The sequence below is a fragment of the Lithobates pipiens genome, unplaced genomic scaffold (genome assembly GCF_037356315.1).
Source record: "Lithobates pipiens isolate NorthernLeopardFrog02 unplaced genomic scaffold, aLitPip1_a1.2 Scaffold_3, whole genome shotgun sequence".
NCBI classification, from domain to species: Eukaryota; Metazoa; Chordata; class Amphibia; order Anura; family Ranidae; genus Lithobates; species Lithobates pipiens.
Genome location: NW_027507790.1, coordinates 85,571,406 through 85,590,108, shown reverse-complemented (window position 1 = coordinate 85,590,108; position 18,703 = coordinate 85,571,406). Strand labels below are relative to the sequence as shown.

Genomic DNA, 18,703 nt, shown 5'->3' with positions numbered 1-18,703 from the left:
CAGATGACGCCATGAGCGCAAGTGCCCAGGAAGCGCCGGTTGCGAAGTCGGGCGGTCAGTCACAAAAGCCGTTCTGGCTATTAGTGTGAGGCTACAGTCGGCTACGGAAGAGCATGTGACTGACTGTATCTGACAGTCAATGTGTGTAAGGTGGGATCAGGCGCGCCGCGGGCAGCTCAGTGCTGGGTTTGGTGAAGTCACCAGCGAGCGCCATGATTTAATGCGAGTATTGCTGGAGAAGTGTTTGTGTGTGTTCTGCTGCCGGAGACCCGCTGTGTACAACATGAGTGTGATCGATCATGTACGGGACATGGCCGCCGCTGGCCTGCACTCCAATGTGCGCCTACTGAGCAGTCTGCTGCTGACCATGAGCAACAACAACCCGTGAGTCATACATCCAATACTGCCTGTCATTGGGGGGATCCATCCACAGGAGTGCCCATCCCTGCCATGGCACCTCTATAGGAGGAGATCCCACATCTGTCATCATGTAAACTAAATGACAGCAAGTCTCCAATAATCATGGGGTATGATAGAGCTCCATACAGACCACTACAAGGGGGGGTCACCATTCTAGGGACAATTCTGTCACTAATTTAAATATTGTGTTCCATTATTCTCTATGGGCATTCCATTGTGTTCCATTATTCTCTATGGGCATTCAATTTCCCTGTTAAAGTCTATGGGCATTCCATTCGTATGTCCCCTATTCTACCTTACACCAATCAGCCATACTTCTATGACCACTGACAGCTAAAGTGAATAACATGGCATCGTCTTACCATGGCATCTGAAAGTGGGTGGGATATGTTAGGCAGGAAGTGAACATGTTGTCTCTGAAGTCGGTGTGTTGAAAGAAATGGGCATCTCAGTTTGCAATGTATGGGGTTGCTTAGCTGCGGACTGGTCAGGGTGCCCATGCTGACCTGTGTCCACGCTGACCTGTGTCCACAGCCAAAAGTGTCTACAATGGGAATGTAAGCATCAGAACTGGACTACGGAGCAATGGAAGAAGGTTTCCTGATCTGATGAATCACGTTTTCTTTTACATCATGTGGATAGCCCTGTGTGTGTGTGTGTGTGCTTATCTGGGGAAGAGATAGCACCAGGGTGCAGTATAAGAAGAAAGCAATCCGGTGGATGCAGTGTGATTCTTTGGGCAAGGTTCTGCTGGGAAACCTTAGTCCTGCCATTCATGTGGATGTTACTTGTAGAGTTGCCACCTCATCCCCTTTAAAACATTATAATTACACAGGTTATGTGGCTGATTAAGGTGGTAATTAAACTAATTTGGTCCCTTATCTGAATTAAATTAACCTCAACCTGTGTAATTCATATGTGTTTGGGGTTTAAAGGGATGAGGTGGCAACCTTTGTTACTTGACCGGTATCACCTACCCAAACATTGTTGCTGACCAAGTGCACTCCATCAGGCCAGGTTCACCTATGTGCAGCTGCTGTTCCCAGCATGGGGTCCGGGGCATCCCTATTCACCAGTTCAGGTGCAAATCGGGTCTGAATTTGAACCTGAACCGGACCCAAACATGCACAGGACCATTTTGGCATGTGGACCGGCTCCATTGAGAGCTGGTCACACTGGCGTGTCATGGGAATTGGATGCAGGGAAACCTGCATCCAAGTCGCACATTAGTGAACCCAGCCTAATGGAAATAGTATTCTCTGCAAGCAGTGGCCTCTTTCAGCTGGATAATGCAACCTGCCCCACTGCAGAAATTGTTCAAGAGTGGTTTGAGGTGCTGACTTGGCTTCCAAATTCTCCAGATCCTAAGTCCAATCAAGAATCTGTGGGATGTGCTGGACGAACAAGTTCAATCCATGGAGGACCCACCTTGCAACTTAAAGGGTCTGCTACTGATGGCTTGGTGCCAGAAAACACAGCATACCTTCAGAGGTCTAGTGGAGTCCATGCCTCAGTGGGTCAGGCCTGCTCAATAGGGGAAGCTACTCAATATTCGGTCATAACGTTTTGGCTGATTGGTGTATAGTATTAATGAGTTACATTCACCTGGACTTGTTCTGTGATGATGATGGTTGGCCGCTCATTGAAGTAGCTTCTGCAGTTCCAATGAGTGTCAATAAGCTACCCAGCATATATGTCCAACACTGGCAACTCATTTAAAAATAAGTACGCTTTCAGGCAGAGTGCACTTTTCCCTTTTTGCCCTTGTACCCTGAACTAAACCATCCCGCCATGCCCTTCCACAGATTTATACCTGCCAAGATCCAATGACTGTGACCTTCAGGGGTTGTTTACATCCCACAACGCAAGTCCTCCTGGCTGTGCTCGACCAAGTTCATCTCCCACTTAGGTGGACGGCCTCATAGAAGTCTATGTGAGTGTAATGCTCCGGTGCAGCCAGCAGAGAGAGTCTTATGGCACGAGATGTAAACTGTTCCCAAAGGCTGCGGGTCCGATCCTGCTTTTTTTTTTTTTTTTTTTTTTTTTTTTTTTTTTAAAAGGGGGGGAAGGGTGGAACAGTTTAACCACCTTCAGACCGGACCATTTTGCTGGTAAATGACCAGAGGTCTTTTTACAATTTGGCACTGCGCTGCTTTAACTGGTAATTGCGCAGTCATGCAATGTTGTACCCAAACAAAATTTGCGTCCTTTTCTTCCCACAAATAGAGCTTTCTTTTGATGGTATTTGATTGCCTCTGCGATTTTTATTTTTTGCGATATAAACGTAAAAAGACCGCAAATTTTGAAAAAAAAATGATATTTTCTACTTTTTGTTATTAGAAAAATCCAATAAACTCAATTTTAGTCATACATTTAGGCCAAAATGTATTCAGCCACATGTCTTTGGTAAAAAAAAAGTCAATAATTGTATATTTATTGGTTTGCGCAAAAGTTGTCACATCTACAAACTAAGGTAAGTTTTCTGGAATTTACGCAGCTTTTAGTTTACGACTGCCTATCTCATTTCTTGAGGTGCTAAAATGGCAGGGCAGTACAAACCCCCCCAAATGACCCCATTTTGGAAAGTAGACACCCTAAGGAAATTGATAAGTGGCATGTTGAGCCCATTGAATATTCTATTTTTTTGCCTCAAGCGATTGAATAATGACAAAAAATAATTATTTTTTTTTTTTTTTTTTTTTACACAAAGTTGTCACTAAATGATATATTGCTCACACATGCTATGGGCATATGTGAAATGACACCCCAAAATAAATTCTGCTGCTTCTCCTGAGTACGGGGATACCACATATGTGGGACTTTTTGGGAGCCTAGCCACGTACGGGGCCCCGAAAACCAAGAACCGCCTTCAGGTTTTCTAAGGGCGTAAATATTTGACTTTACTCCTCACTACCTATTACAGTTTTGAAGGCCATAAAATGCCAAGATGGCACAAAACCCCCACAAATGACCCCATTTTAGAAAGTAGACACCCCAAGCTATTTGCTGAGAGGCATGTTGAGTCCATGGAATATTTTATATTTTGCCACAAGTTGCGGGAAAATTACAAACTTTTTTTTTTCGGGGCCCCGAAAACCAAGCACCGCCTTCAGGCGTTACAGTTTTGAAGGCCATAAAATGCCAAGATGGCACAAACCCCCCCCAAATGACCCCATTTTGGAAAGTAGACACCCCTAAATTTAGGGGTACACTAGTGAGACTAGGTAATAAATGGCGGGTGCCCTGAAACTATAAAAAAAATAACTAACCAACCAACGTCACCTGTAACAGTTATATGGTGATCACTGGTGAAAGGGTTAACTAGGGGGCAATCAGGGGGCTTTATGCGGTAGTATATGGGGGTCCCTGGCGCTATAAAATGCTGCGGCGAACCTAAATACCTACCTGCCTAACTAGCGTCACCTGTGACACTAATACAGTGATCAGAAAAACGATCGCTTATTAGGCTGGGTTCACACTGGAGCGATGCGGGAACGCCACGAATCCGCGGCGGGTTCCCGCATCGCATGCCTCCCGGCGGCAGTTCACACTGCCCTATGCGAACTGCTGGGAGTGTCAGTGAAATGTTAATGACACCCCCAGATCAGTTCGCATATCGCAGTGCGATCTGCAAACTCGGATCGCATGGTGTGAACACCCATGCGATCCGATTCTGCTGCGGACCAAAAAAAGGGTCCCGTGCGAGTTTGCGGCGGGTGCGACACGAATTCAGCCATACTATCTGTATGGCTGAACTCGAATCGCACAGAGATCGGATGTGATTTGCACTGCAGTGCGGTGCGAATCACATCCGTTCTCATAAACCGCTGCAATGTGAACCCAGCCTTAGTGACACTGGCGACGGGGGGTGATCACGGGGTTAAACCTTTATTGGGGGGGTTAGGGGGATACCTTAGAACTAAAGGGGGCTAACCCTAACTGCCCTAACAGTATTACAGTCACAAATGACACCAATGCAAAAAAAAAAAAAAAAAAATAGCAATTGGTGTCACTGTGACTGGGGGGGCAGGGGTAATTGGGGGGTGATCGGGGGGTAAAGGGGGGGTGTGAGTGTGCCTGGCATGTTCTACTGTGTAGTGTAGTGCTTGTGCAACTCACCGATGCTCTCTCCTCGGTGCCGGAACGAAAAATACCGACACGGAGGAGAGAATACATCACTTCCTCTCCTGTGTTTACATTACAGGAGAGGAAGTGATGTCACAGGACATTTTCATTCGTCGGGAGCGATCGCGAGGGGGTGGCCATGAATGAATGGCCGTCCCCTCGTCCGGGATCGCTCCCGAACGAATACCGACCGCCGCAGGCACCGGGCGGGGGCCCGATCGGGCCCCCGACCGTCGGGCAGGCAAGGACGTACATGTAAGCCCTTATGCCTGCCCGTGCCATTCTGTCGACGTACATCGTCGTGCGGCGGTCGGCAACTGGTTAAAGTGGAACTAAACCCGTCAATCCTTTTCAGCCATGGGAGCTGCCATCTTGGCCTCTGTTTCATCTGCAACTGGCATAGTTTTGATCAGTTATCACACAAGCCATTTGATGGTTTGACAGTTTGGTTCACAACATAAACAAATGTGATAGTTGGGAATCCTGGAATGCGGGGAATGTAACTGTTTTTTTTTTTTTAAACTGTTAAATCCATGAGTTTAAGGCTGGCCATACGTTTTCAAATTTCTTGTACAATTTTCCTTTAGATTTACCAAAAACCATAGAATAAGAGGTAAAAACGATACAACTTTCAATTGTATCCAATTAGGCAGGCCCTTGCACTACTACATAGTTTAAAGGGTTACTAAGCCCTTGCTTTTTTTTTTTTTTAAAATAAATAAATAACAAACATGTCATACTTGTCTCCACTGTGCAGTTCGTTTTGCACAGAGTGGCCCCCGACCCTCCTCTTCTGGGGTCTCAGCGGTGCTAGTAGCTCCTCCCTGCATCGCATGCCCACATCAGAAAAGTGCTCTCCTTCAGTGGACACCCGTGCGGGCGTGCTCCGGAGTCCTGCTTTTGCATCCATTGACACAAAAAGCAGGACTCTGCCCCCGTGTCACTAGATTTGATTGACAGCAGCATGAGTCAATGGCTGCGCAGCTATCAATCTATCCAATCAGTATACGAGACACCAGCTACAGATGGTGTGCTCGTCCCCGGGGAGAAGAAAACTGGGTTCAGGTAAGTAAAACGGGGGGAACTGGGGGGCTGCAGCACTACAAAATTAAGGTGAAAAACCATGAGGGTTTACAACCCCTTTAACCACTTGCTTACTGGGCACTTAAACCCCCCTCCTATCCAGACCAATTTTCAGCTTTCAGCTCTATCACACTTTGAATGACAATTGCGTGGTCATACAACACTGTACCCAAATAAAATTTTTATCATTTTTTTTGTCCCAAATAGAGCTTTCTTTTGGTGTTTTTTTTTTTTTTTTTTTTTTTTTTTTGATCACCTGTGCGATATTTATTTTTAGTTTGTTTTAAAATTTTATAGCGGGTAATTTTTGTCCGTCACTGATGTATGCTGATGTGGCGGCACTGATGGGCACCGTTAGGTGGCAGTGATGGGCACTGATTGGGTGGCAGTGATAGGCAGCACTTCTAGGTGGCACTGATTGGCACCACTGGTGGGCATTGATGGGTGTCACATGTGGACACTTACTCTATAAATGAGGCATAATTGCCTTTTCCTTTTTGGGACCTATGTCCCTTTTAAGATAAGCCGGTGATCGTCTTTTTTTTTTTTTTTTTTCTCCTCCACTGTGAGCGTGAGGAGAAAAAAAAACGATCACCGAGCTTTTGTTTACATCATGTGATCAGCTGTCATTGGCTGACAGCTGATCACATGGCAAGGGGCCGGGACCGGCCCCTTACTTCGGATTGGTGATATCCTGAGTCTCAGTGACTCAGTGATCACAGAGCGTTCCGCGCGCGCCCTGTAGGGAATGTGCAGGGAGCGTGCACAGGGGAGTTCCGGAAATTCACATCCGCGCTGTGCCTGTCATTCGGCAATAGCGCGGATGCCAGGAGGTTAAGGTAAATCTAAAGAAAAAATGTACAAGTAGATGGCCAGCCTGAGACCGCATACACACTATTAGATTTACCAAAGCCATATAATATGAGGTTAAAGCGGTAGTAAACCCACTAATGTTTTTTTTTTTTTTTTTTTAACACCTGAAAAGCAAAAGGCATAATGAGCTAGTATGCACCGCATACTAGCTCATTATGAAATACTTACCTTAGAACGAGGCCCCGACATCTGGCCCGATCCACGCCGAGGGAGCTGAGATGCTCCCTCTTTGTTTCTTCCGGGTATCGCGGCTCCGGCCACTCACAGCGCCGCGGGAGATTTCTTTCCGGCCGGTCGGCCACTGCCGGATTTTCAGCCGAGAATCCCCTTGTGCGCATGCGCCGCTGCAGTCAGCGGCGCATACCGAGGGGAATATCTCCTAAACTGTACAGGTTTAGGAGATATTTTTTTACCTACAGGTAAGCCTTACTATAGGCTTTCCTGTAGGTTAAAGTAAAAAAAAAAAAAGAGTATACAACCACTTTAAACCTTTAAGCGTTTTTCAACTTGTATGTAATCAGGCAGGCCCTTGCACTACATGGTTTTAGTAAATCTGAAGACAAAAATCTAATGGTATGGGGTCTATTTCAGTGAACAGGCCAAAAAGCATGTTTGTGTTGGAGTTGGTGACTTCCCATCACTTCCTTATTTGGTAAAATGCCAGCAGTACAGGAAGTGAGGGTAAATCTCTCCAAGACCCCTTTCACACTGGGGTGCTTTTCAGGCTATTTTTGCACTAAAAATAGTACCTATTTATTTTTTCTTAGGGAAATGTTTTCATCATCACAGAAGTACCAGTTATTGGTGTACCATGCGGATTCTCTCTTCCATGACAAGGAGTATCGCAATGCCGTCAGTAAATACACCATGGCTCTACAGCAGAAAAAAGCCTTAACCAAGACCTCCAAAGTCAGGCCATCCACGGGAAATGTTGGTGCCATGCCACAAAATCAGGTACAGATGCTACTTTTGTTTTTTTTTTATTAGACAAACCTACCTATTTATTCATAGTAGAACTTGCATAAGGCGTTTAAATTTTTTAAGCAACTTGAGGACAGCAAGTTCACCTAAAAGACCAATCTGCCAACAGAACATACTTGCATTCACTTTACCCACTGGGAGCAAAGAAAATACTTGTTACTTCCCGGGTACAGAGCAGCATGTGACTTGCTTCATCTGATCTAGAGCTGCACAATTCTGGATAAAATGAGAATCACAATTTTCTTGCTTAGAATAAAGATAACTATTCTTGCAGCGCAACCTTATCTTTCACATTATACAAAAAAAATTGTGCTAACTTTACTGCTTGTTTTTTTTTTTTTTTTTTTTTTTTTTATTCCTTGAAGTGTATTTTTCCCCAAATAATTGCATTTCAAAGGCCGCTGCACAAGTACAGTGTGACATTAATTATTGCAACCACCATTTTATTCTCTAGGGTCTCTGCTAAAAATATATATGTTTTGTGGTTAAACTGCCCTCATTTACAGACTGAAGTTCTTACCTTGGATCTTTAAAAGATACTTTGTAGCTCTTCTCTTCTCTATCTCTCATTCTACTTTCACACTGAGGCACTTTTCAGGTGTTTTAGCGCTAAAAGCTGGAAAAGACATAAAAAAAATGCATCGGACCCCAGTACAGTGGAAAAAAGCATCTATAAACGCGTCCCTCCAGGTCAGCCCTTGAGAGATGGAGCTCCTCCTCACACACAGGAAATACGTTGCCATTTAATTTCTTTAAAAGTTGGTCCCTGGTCAGTCTTAGTGTTTCCTCCGTTCGGAGGGGACATGTTGCCTGAAGGGACCGCTGGAGGCTCCATCTTCCAAGGGCTGAGCTGGGCTATGTGTCTTGTGGCAAGGAGGGAGAGCACAGTGTGAGCTTCTGGGCTGTGGGGGTGAGTGCACCCTTACTGTATGGCGACTGTACGGCCACGGGCAACCCTTCTGCAAGCAGAAGGTGACCCTGATTCTGGCTTCATCTGAGCCCATGTGTGCAGATCCCCTTGGCTGCTTCCGTGGGGGGAATGACATGACATGACATGGCTCTTCATTTCCAGAGTGAGATGATTTCTACAGCGTGACAGCTAGTGCCATTATCATGGACGTGGCTGCAGGGGGCAGCATGGACTCCACAGGAAGGTCCAGTAGGCAGGAGGACAATTTTCTGTCATCTTCCCAGGCTCCCAGGGATGCAGGTACCAGTGGGACTCAGGTAGGCATCAGTAGGCTACCCTGTGTCCAGTTTGGGAACACCTAGATGGTGGTGGTCTCTAGCGGCCTGGGGCATTACGGGGCTTAGTAAGGTGTCACTGGGTGTGCAGGTTGTTTGTTTGGTGGGTTGAGTATACTTTTTTTCTCACAGCCATCGGCCCCTGTGTTTATGTCTTGGCAGGCCAAGAGTGTGTGTGTATGTATATATGTATATGTGTGTGTATATGTGTATGTGTGTGTATGTATGTATATATATATATATATATATATATATATATATATATATATATATATATATATATATATATATATATATATATATATATATATATATATATATATATATAAAATATACCTTCCCCCCCCTTAAAAGACCCCAGTCTGTTTCTCAACTGAGCTGCACAGCCATTTAAAAAAATAATTTTTTTTTTTTTTAAAAAGCGGAAAAAGTTCTGAAATGATTCATCTATGCCTCATCCTTCCACACCATAGAAATCTGACATCCCAACAGGGGCACTTGCACCCCCCACATCCAACACATATGCCTCCACCACCCACTGCAATTTTAGTGATTTCTCCAAAAGTTCCATGAATAGGACAGGTATTGTCACAGCATGTTTTAAAGACTTCAAAAAAGGAACAGTCTTAAAATTAGAAAGTACACAGGTTTAGGGCTTTCCAAATAGGTGGTGTGCAGAAGCAGGAGAATCAAGGCAAGTGATTTTTTTTATTTTATATTTTGCATCTGCTCCTATTAATTCCACTACACTTACAGGTTTGGGTGGAGGCCTTCTTTAACCACTTGCTTACTGGGCACTTAAACCCCCCTCAGTCCCAGACCAATTTTCAGCTTTCAGCGCTGATGCACTTTGAATGACAATTGCGCGGGCATACAACACTGTACCCAAATTAAATTTTTATCATTTTTTTCCCACAAATAGAGCTTTCTTTTGGTGGTATTTAGTTACAGCTGGGAGTTTTATTTTTTGCTAAACAAACAAAAAAAGATGCAAAAAAATAAAAATAAATAAATCATGTTTTAATAGTTTGTTATAAAATTTTGCAAACGGGTAATTTTTCTCCTTCATTGAAGTGCGCTGATTAGGCGGCACTGATGGGCTGCATTGGTGGGCACTGATGGGCTGCATTGGTGGGCACTGATGGGCTGCATTGGTGGGCACTGATGGGCTGCACTGGTTGGCACTAATAGGCACAGATAAGGCGGCACAGATAAGGCGGCACTGATGGGCAAAGATGGGCACAGATAAGATGGCATGGATGGGTGGCACGGATAAGTGGCACGGATGGGCACTGATAGGTACCACTGATAGATGGGACTGATGGGCACTGATAGGTGGCACTGATAGGTGGCACTGCTGGGCACTGATGGGCGGCACTGCTGGGCACTGATGGGCGGCACTGGGTCGCAGCACCTTTGAGGCAGATTGTGGGCACTGTGGGTGGCACTGTTGGTGGCACTGCTGGATGGCACTGTGGGTGGCATTGTGGGTGGCACTGTAGGTGGCACTGTGGGCACTATGGGCACTGATGGGGGGCACTTACTTTTATTCAGGATGGCACGGCGGTGGGCAGGTGGGCACTGGCAGGGGGCAGGTGGTCAGCTGTATTGCTGGCCGTGATCGGCTTTTTTTTTCTCTCCTCGCGCTGTCAGCGCGAGGAGGAATAATAGCCGATTACCGGCTCCGTTCTATCACATGATCAGCTGTCATTGGCTGACAGCTGATCACGTGATAAGGGGTCGGGATCGACCCCTTGCACGGATCGGTGATCAGGCGAGTCTCACGGACTCGCCGATCACAGAGCGCGCCGCGCGCGCCCCTCAGGGGGCGCGCAGGCCGCTCGTATCCGGGACGACGTCAATAGACGTAGTCCCGGAAATGTAGGTCCGCGCTGATGCCGTCATTTGGCAATAGCGCGGATCTGTAGTGGTTAAAAAGGGGAAGAAAAAGTGCCAAGGGGGAATATGGAAGCTCACACTGCCTATGCTTCTTTTTTTTTTTTTTTTTTTCTTTTTGGAAATGTTAGTTGCCGCCTTTCATAATTATCCAAAGCCAGGACTGGATTATTTTCTCTTATATTCACCGACCGACACAGCTCCTCTCTGTAACAAATGGGACTAGCAGACCAACTAGTGCAAGGCCTTAAGTATGTCTGTGACGCGGCCCTGGATACTCTCCCTTTGTTATCCAGGGCCTCAGTGTCAGCTGTGGTGCTGAGGCCCCTAATTTGACTAAAATGCTGGTCTGCTGACCAGGCATCCAAAAAAACCCCGACGAATCTTCCTTTCCTTGGCAACCGGCTCTTTGGAGCCTCGTTGGATGACATTATTAAAAATGCCACTGGTGGTAAGAGTACCCTACTCCCACAGGCCAAAAAGGCTAAAGAGCCACACCGTAGGCAAGGGCCCTCTTTTTTACGCTGACAAATGGCTTTTTCATCCGCCCGGAGCTTCGACAAAACGTCCCCAGCCCAACAGGATGCCCACGGACTTTTAGAAACATCCCTGGAACCACAAGCCTAACAAACCTGCAAATAAAAGTGCTACCGCATAAAGGTTTGCCCCCCACCCATGTCTCGGGTAGGGGGTCGCCTTCGGGAGTTTGCAGCCCGGTGGTCCTCCCGGGTTATACGACCAATGGGTCTGCGATCTAGTTTCCACAGGCTACAAGATAGAGTTTCTCTCTTGGCCGCCAAACAGATTCTTCCCCTCCAGCATACCCATATCCCCGGTTTGCCGGGAGGCCCTGTTGGGGGCGGTAAGGCATTTGCTGAATCGCGGGGTGATTGTACCGGTTCCGGACTTGGAATGCTTCCAGGGATTCTACTCTAATCTGTTTGTGATTCCCAAGAAGGAAGGGGTACGTCCCATCTTGGACCTAAAAGCCCTCAATCACTTTGTGAAAGTGCAGAGGTTCAGAATGGAATCGGTTCGCTCAGTAGTCGCTGCACTTCATCAAGGGGACTCCCTGGTGTCCTTAGACATCCAGGATGCGTACCTGCACATACCCATTTGCCTCCGGCATCAAAAGTTTCTGCGATTTGCAGTCGGGGAAGCCCATTACCAGTTTGTGGCTCTTCCTTTTGGTCTGGCATCAGCCCCCCGAGTCTTTACCAAGGTACTGGCTCCAGCTTTGGCGTTGCGACAACATGGGATCGCGATCATGGGATACCTAGACAATCTCCTCCTGAGAGCATCTTCCGCCTCAGAATTAGAGGAGGATGTGGCGATCACCATGCAGACCCTGCAAGAAGTCTGTGATTGTGCCGACCCAGCGTCTGGAGTACCTAGGCTTGCTCCTGGACTCCAGGGAAGTGAGTGTTTCTCCCTTCACACAAATTGCAGACTCTCAGATCCACGGTAAAACTGCTAAAGAACTGCAAGTGGTCATCGCTTCGCTTTTGCATGTGAGTACTGGGACTCATGGTAGCCTCCTTCGAGGCAGTACCTTATGCCCAGTTCCACACCAGAGTCCTGCATAGGGAAATTTTGACAAAATGGGACAAATCTCAGTTGTCCATGGATCGACAGATCCATGTGAGCCAGTCAGTCAGACTCACTGATCTGGTGGTTGAGGTCCCCGGTGAATCATTCCTACCTCTGAGATGGACAGTGATCACAACGGACGCCAGTCTATCCGGCTGGGGTGGAATGATGGGGTTCAGTCGGCTCAGGGCCTCTGGTCGACGGAAGAATCCAAGTTGCTGATCAATCTGCTGGAATTGAGAGTGATCAGGTTGTGCCTCTCCACATGGTCGATGAGACTGCAAGGGCATCCGATCAGGATCCAGTCAGACAACGCCACGGCTGTGGCATACGTCAATCACCAAGGGGGAACAAGAAGCTCAGCCGCTGCACGGGAGGTCGGCCATTTACATCCCGGGAGTGGAGAACTGGCAAGTGGACTATTTGAGTCGACAGATGCTGGACCCAGGAGAATGGGCATTGCATCCGGAGACATTCAGGTTACTGTGCCTGAGGTAGGGCACACCAGACGTGGATCTGCTGGCCTCCCGTATCAATCGGAAGGTGCCAAGATTCGTGTCCAGGACAAGAGAAAACCCTGGGCTGACGCGCTGGTGGCTCCGTGGGATCAGTACCAGCTGATGTACGCCTTTCCTCCACTGAAACTGTTAGCACGTCTGCTTCGCAGAGTGGAAGCTGAGGGGATCCCAGTGATGCTGGTCCCAGATTGGTCTCAGCGTCCCTGGTATGCAGACCTGGTGCGTCTGGTGGCAGACTCTCCCTGATGACTGCCGTTGCGAGAGGACCTTCTGTCTCAAGGTCCGATTCTCCATCCTGCTTTACCATCGCTGGCTTCAACGGCATGGCTATTGAGAGTCAGGCGTTGAGGAACCGGGGTCTGTCGGACTCGGTGATCCCAACTATGTTGAGAGCACGGAAATCTTCTTCTCGGAAGATATACCATCGTACCTGGAAGGCCTACATCTCCATGTGTAAGGAGAACGGATGGCATCCGCGCTCCTTTTCCATATCCAGGATCCTGCTGTTTCTCCAGCAAGGAGTAGACCAGATATTGGCATTAAGCAGCATTAAAGGGCAAACTTGAGCCTTAGCTGTCTTTTTTTATTTTATTTTTTTATTTTTATTTTTTCAGCGACCCCTGGCATCTCACTCCTTAGTGAGTACCTTCGTTCAGGGGGTACGACATGTAGTCCCTCCGGTGCGTCCACCGTTACCCCCTTGGGTTCTGAACCTGGTGTTGTCAGCGCTTCAAAAGCCGCCATTTGAAAATATCAGGGAGATTCCCCTGTTGACTCTTTCCCAGAAAGTGGTCTTCCTAGTGGCCATCACATCGGCCAGGAGGGTTTCAGAACTGGTGGCCTTGTGTCGCCCTATCTGGTTATCCACAAAGATAAGATGGTGTTGCGTCCACAACCGTCTTTCCTACCGAAAGTGGTCTCGGCTTTTCATATCAATGAGGACATTGTATTGCCATCTCTGTGTCCTAAGCCGAAGCACCCTAAGGAGGTGGCCCTTCACGCTCTGGACGTGTTTCGGGATCTTAAGGTGTATTTGTCTGCCACGGCTCCCTTTTGGAAGTCAGACTCGCTGTTTGTTTCGCTGGCTGGTCCAAAGAAAGGCAGGGCGGTCTCGTCGGCCACCATTTCCAGGTGGATCAGACGGATTGTAGTACAAACCTATGCCTTGAAGGGGCAGGTGCTCCCCTTTCCGGTCACGGCCCACTCCACAAGGGCAATCGGAACGTCTTGGGCCTTCCGACACCACCAAGCGTCTGCCGCTCAGGTGTGTAAAGCGGCGACCTGGTCGTCTGTTCACACGTTTACCAAGTTCTACAAGGTAGATGTCAGTGCATCGGCTGATGCCTGTTTTGACTGCAAAGTTTTGCAGGCGGCCGTGTAGTTGCAATTGAATATGCAATATATATATATATATATTTTCTTTTTTTTTCTTTTTTTTTTTTTTCTTTCCCTGGTTTTTCGATAAAAACACAGTACTGTTATGTTAAAGTGGTTGTAAACCCTTACAACACACTTTGACCTAGAGGTAAGCCTAGATTAAGGCTTACCTGTAGGTCCAAGAAATATCTCCTAAACCTACACGGTTTAGGAGATATTTGCCGAAAGACAGGCACCGCTGTCTACGGTGCACTGAGCGCGCCGCGGTCAACGGCAATATGCCGCGAGTGGCGGCTCCCGTGCGCGGGAGTGACGTCATTGCGGCTTCGCCGAATGACAGCGGCGGAGCAGCGAGACCCACCGAGAAGATGATGCGGTGGACTACAGGGGACAGCGGTGACTTCGCTGGCTCCTGTGTCAGGTAAGTGACACACATAATGGACTACTATGCGATGCATAGTAGGCAATTATGCTTTACCTTTGCAGGGAATGAAAGAGGAAGTAAACTCATCAGGGTTTACTTCCTCTTTAATGCACTGTTGCATTACTTCCGCAGTTTGGTGCGGTTTTGGGTGATCACTCCTGTTGAGGATACCCTGTTTTTTGTAGTGGTTTTTCCACACGCTGTTTTTTGTTGGTAAAGTTTCACTAGTTCCCACTTGCCATGGTGGATGAAGTTTTGTGCTGTTTTCCCACCCCCTCGTTTGGCACTGCTTGGGGACGTCCCATTTGTTACAGAGAGGAGCTGTGTCGGTCGGTGACTATAAGAGAAAATAGGATTTTTTTTTTTTTTTGTACTCCCCGTAAAATCCTTTTCTCTGTAATTCACCGACCGACACAGCACGCACCCCTCCTTTTTTATCTTTATGGTATACTGCTTGTTGACGTACTGAGGTCTGTCTGCAGACGGGAGGGTTGTTACCCTAGGGACCGCCCCCCTGGTTCTGAGTGTTGTATTACAACTATTCCTAGTATTCTCCTAGTGATAAGGCTAACAACCCATTTGTTACAGAGAGGAGCTGTGTCTGTCTGTGAATTACAGAGAAAAGGATTTTACGGTGAGTAAAAAAAAAAAAATCCTATTTTTGTGTTAACATTCGTATTCTCTGAAAAATGGGCAAGAAATCATAAATTCTACCAGGGTATGTAAATTTATGAGCACAAGTGTATATTATATACTAGGACTGTCAGTGTCCAAACTTTGAGGAAGGGTTAGTTGCAATATGCCTATGATTTGGAATGGGATGTCTAAAAAGCTAGGTATTCTGGGTAGGTATCCACAAGCCTTTTAACTACCGTATTTATCGGCGTATAAAACGCACCCCAAGTTTAGGAGGGAATTTTAGGGGAAAAAAAACCTTACATTTAAATGCCCATTAATGCAGCCTTATCAGTGTCCAGTGCAGCCTTGCCCCAGTGTAGCCTTGTGTCCATCGCTTGGATTATTTAAAATTGGCCCCGCCGAGACTTAACGGAGCAAATGCCGTCGAGATTGCAGGGACTGGGCAGAGCTGAGATGCACATAACCGAGTGTACTCTGCTCCGCTCACAGTCACGTTCAGTCCAGCCCAGTCCTGCCCTGTGATGGACATAACACCGGTCCAATGGCGGGACTGGTGATATGTATCTCAGCAGCGATCGCTCCGCTCACAGTCAGCGGAGATTGGCGGGGGATCAGTGGGGATCGGCGTATAACACTCACCCACGATTTCCCCCTGATTTTAAGGGGGGAAAAAGTGCGTGTTATACGACGATAAATACGGTATACAGTATATGAGCTAGAAATATACATTACAACGCTTCTGAAGGCATAACCTGTTATCCAGTGAAATGGGAGACAGAATAGCCTTTTATATAATATATAAATATTGCATTTATTTCTCATATAGGGGGCTATTTACTAAAGGCAAATCTGCTTTGTACCACAAGTGCACTTGGAAGTCTTGTATGTCCCCCTCCGATCTACAGCGACTGCACTGCCAAGTAGACTTGTAGTGCAAAGTGGATTTGCCTTTAGTAAATAAACCCAATATTCTTTTTATCAGTAGTACGCAAATGTTGGAATTAAAAGTCCATCCGTGGCTCTATTCGCTTTAAATCTGGATGGGAAAGGTTTGTTTGTTTGGTTTCCCAGTGCTTCCTGGGGTATCTCATACCTGCAATACTTACTAAACCATAGCAAAGCTGAATAAAAGCCCCTCAAAAGCTGTAGGTGTTCAAGCAAGCTTTTTCATAGACTTCATTGGAGGCTTTGGAGACACTTTGAAGCACCAAGAAAGCGACATGGAGTATAATTTTTAAAGCAAAGCTATGTGAAAACAGGACTGTAAGCTAACCATTTTATTCAGTGATGGAGCTTTGATTGGCATTCAGAGCGCTTTAAAAAAAAACATGTCTGAAGCCACATTTTGAAGCATGTGTAACCTAATAATGTGATAAAGTCAAGCCCCCTGGATTTACCCCTACCTTTTGCCTGCCCCTAAAATCCCTTGGATGCACATCCAGGCTAACTTGTCCTCAAGGTCTGCTGCCACTACACCTGGCGATGCAGTCCAGTCGGCCTCTGCACCAGTTATCCTGGTCCAGCCCATGCCCATTGAGTCTGCTTTTTCTTATTTTGGGACTTTCTGTGACCTGGCCGCACCCTACTACTGCTACATCCATTTAAACCTGTCTAAGCCCTTGTAAACACGGTCGGAGATTCCGACAACCAAATCCATTGGAGTAATTCCGACTGATTAATTCCGGAAGAGGTCTGGAAGTGATGTTGCATACACACGGTCGGACTAAGTTGTTGGAAAATCCGATTGTACGTAACGTGATGACATTATTTCGTTTCGACAGGACTACGTTCAGGCTAGTAGCCAACAGCTTTGGTCTAGGAATTTGATCTGAGCATGCGTGGCACTTTGTCCATCGGAGTAGGTTACACATGATCGGAGTATGTCCGATCGGAGCATTTTGTCGATAAATTTTACCGGCAAGTTGGAAAAGTTGGTCCGTCGGATATTCCGACGGAAACAGTCCGTTGCAGACCACACACAGTTGGAATATCCGACAAAACGGTCCGATAGGACACATTCCGTCGGAATCTCTGACCGTGTGTACAAGGGCTAAGAAGTTCAATCCATCTTTTAGCTAGACTGCCTCATTTGGCCAGGTGGGGCTTTCAACCCCTTCTTCTTCTTCTTCTTCTTCTTCTTCTTCTTCTTCTTCTTCTTCTTCTTCTTCTTCTTCTTCTTCTTCTTCTTCTTCTTCTTCTTCTTCTTCTTTCTTCTTCTTCTTCTTCTTCTTCTTCTTCTTCTTCTTCTTCTTCTTCTTCTTCTTCTTCTTCTTCTTCTTCTTCTTCTTCTTCTTCTTCTTCTTCTTCTTCTTCTTCTTCTTCTTCTTCTTCTTCTTCTTCTTCTTCTTCTTCTTCTTCTTCTTCTTCTTCTTCTTCTTCTTCTTCTTCTTCTTCTTCTTCTTCTTCTTCTTCTTCTTCTTCTTCTTCTTCTTCTTCTTCTTCTTCTTCTTCTTCTTCTTCTTCTTCTTTCTTTCTTCTTCCTTTCTTCTTCTTCTTCTTCTTCTTCTTCTTCTTCTTCTTCTTCTTCTTCTTCTTTTCTTCTTCTTCTTCTTTCTTCTTCTTCTTCTTCTTCTTCTTCTTCTTCTTCTTCTTCTTCTTCTTCTTCTTCTTCTTCTTCTTCTTCTTCTTCTTTCTTCTTCTTCTTCTTCTTCTTCTTCTTCTTCTTCTTCTTCTTCTTCTCTTCTTCTTCTTCTTCTTCTTCTTCTTCTTCTTCTTCTTCTTCTTCTTCTTCTTCTTCTTCTTCTTCTTCTTCTTCTTCTTCTTCTTCTTCTTCTTCTTCTTCTTCTTCTTCTTTCTTCTTTTTCTTCTTTTTCTTCTCTTCTTCTTCTTCTTCTTCTTCTTCTTTTTCTTTTTCTTTTTCTTTTTCTTTTTCTTTTTCTTTTTCTTTTTCTTTTTCTTTTTCTTTTTCTTTTTCTTTTTCTTTTTCTTTTTCTTTTTCTTTTCTTTTTCTTTTCTTTTTTTCTTTTTCTTTTTCTTTTTCTTTTTTCTTTTTCTTTTTCTTTTTCTTTTTCTTTTTTTTTCTTTTTCTTTTTCTTTTTCTTTTTCTTTTCTTTTTTCTTTTTTCTTTTTCTTTTTCTTTTTCTTTTTCTTTTTCTTTTTCTTTTCTTTTTCTTGTTCTTGTTCTTGTTCTTGTTCTTGTTCTTGTTCTTGTTCATGTTCTTGTTCTTGGTTCTTGTTCTTTTCTTGTTCTTGTTCTTGTTCTTGTTCTTGTTCTTGTTCTTTTTCTTTTTCTTGTTTTTGTTTTTTCAAGGCTCTCTGCATTCTGCTTGTGTTTTCAGCTATCCAACTCCTGCGACGCGTCACCCTGCTAACCAACCTGACCTTGCGGATCCACTGGCCTCTGCCCAGTCTGATGGTCCTGTGCTGGATTTCCAGCTCATTTTTAAGGGTCCTGGGGCCATTCCTCTTCGGGGGTGGGGGGCTGGTAATGTCAGGAGCACCTAGTGCTCCTGCATCTCTTTCCAGCATTCGGGTTTTGGCTATTGCAACTCTTCTTGTCTGTCTGTCTGTCCACCTGCAAGGTGATTAATGT

At 45.8% G+C, this 18,703-nt stretch overlaps 1 protein-coding gene across 1 annotated transcript in view; it reads left to right on the top strand.

The window, feature by feature from the left end:
- Positions 1 to 48: 48 nt before the first annotated feature.
- Positions 49 to 18,703, top strand: part of ANAPC7 (anaphase promoting complex subunit 7) — a 107,831-nt gene continuing 89,176 nt past the window's right edge. Inside the window, exons 1-2 of the mRNA XM_077461993.1 lie at positions 49 to 384; positions 7,269 to 7,455. Of these exons, the coding sequence (XP_077318119.1) occupies positions 140 to 384; positions 7,269 to 7,455 (432 nt within the window). The 5' untranslated portion in view covers positions 49 to 139. The remainder of the gene's footprint in view (positions 385 to 7,268; positions 7,456 to 18,703) is intronic.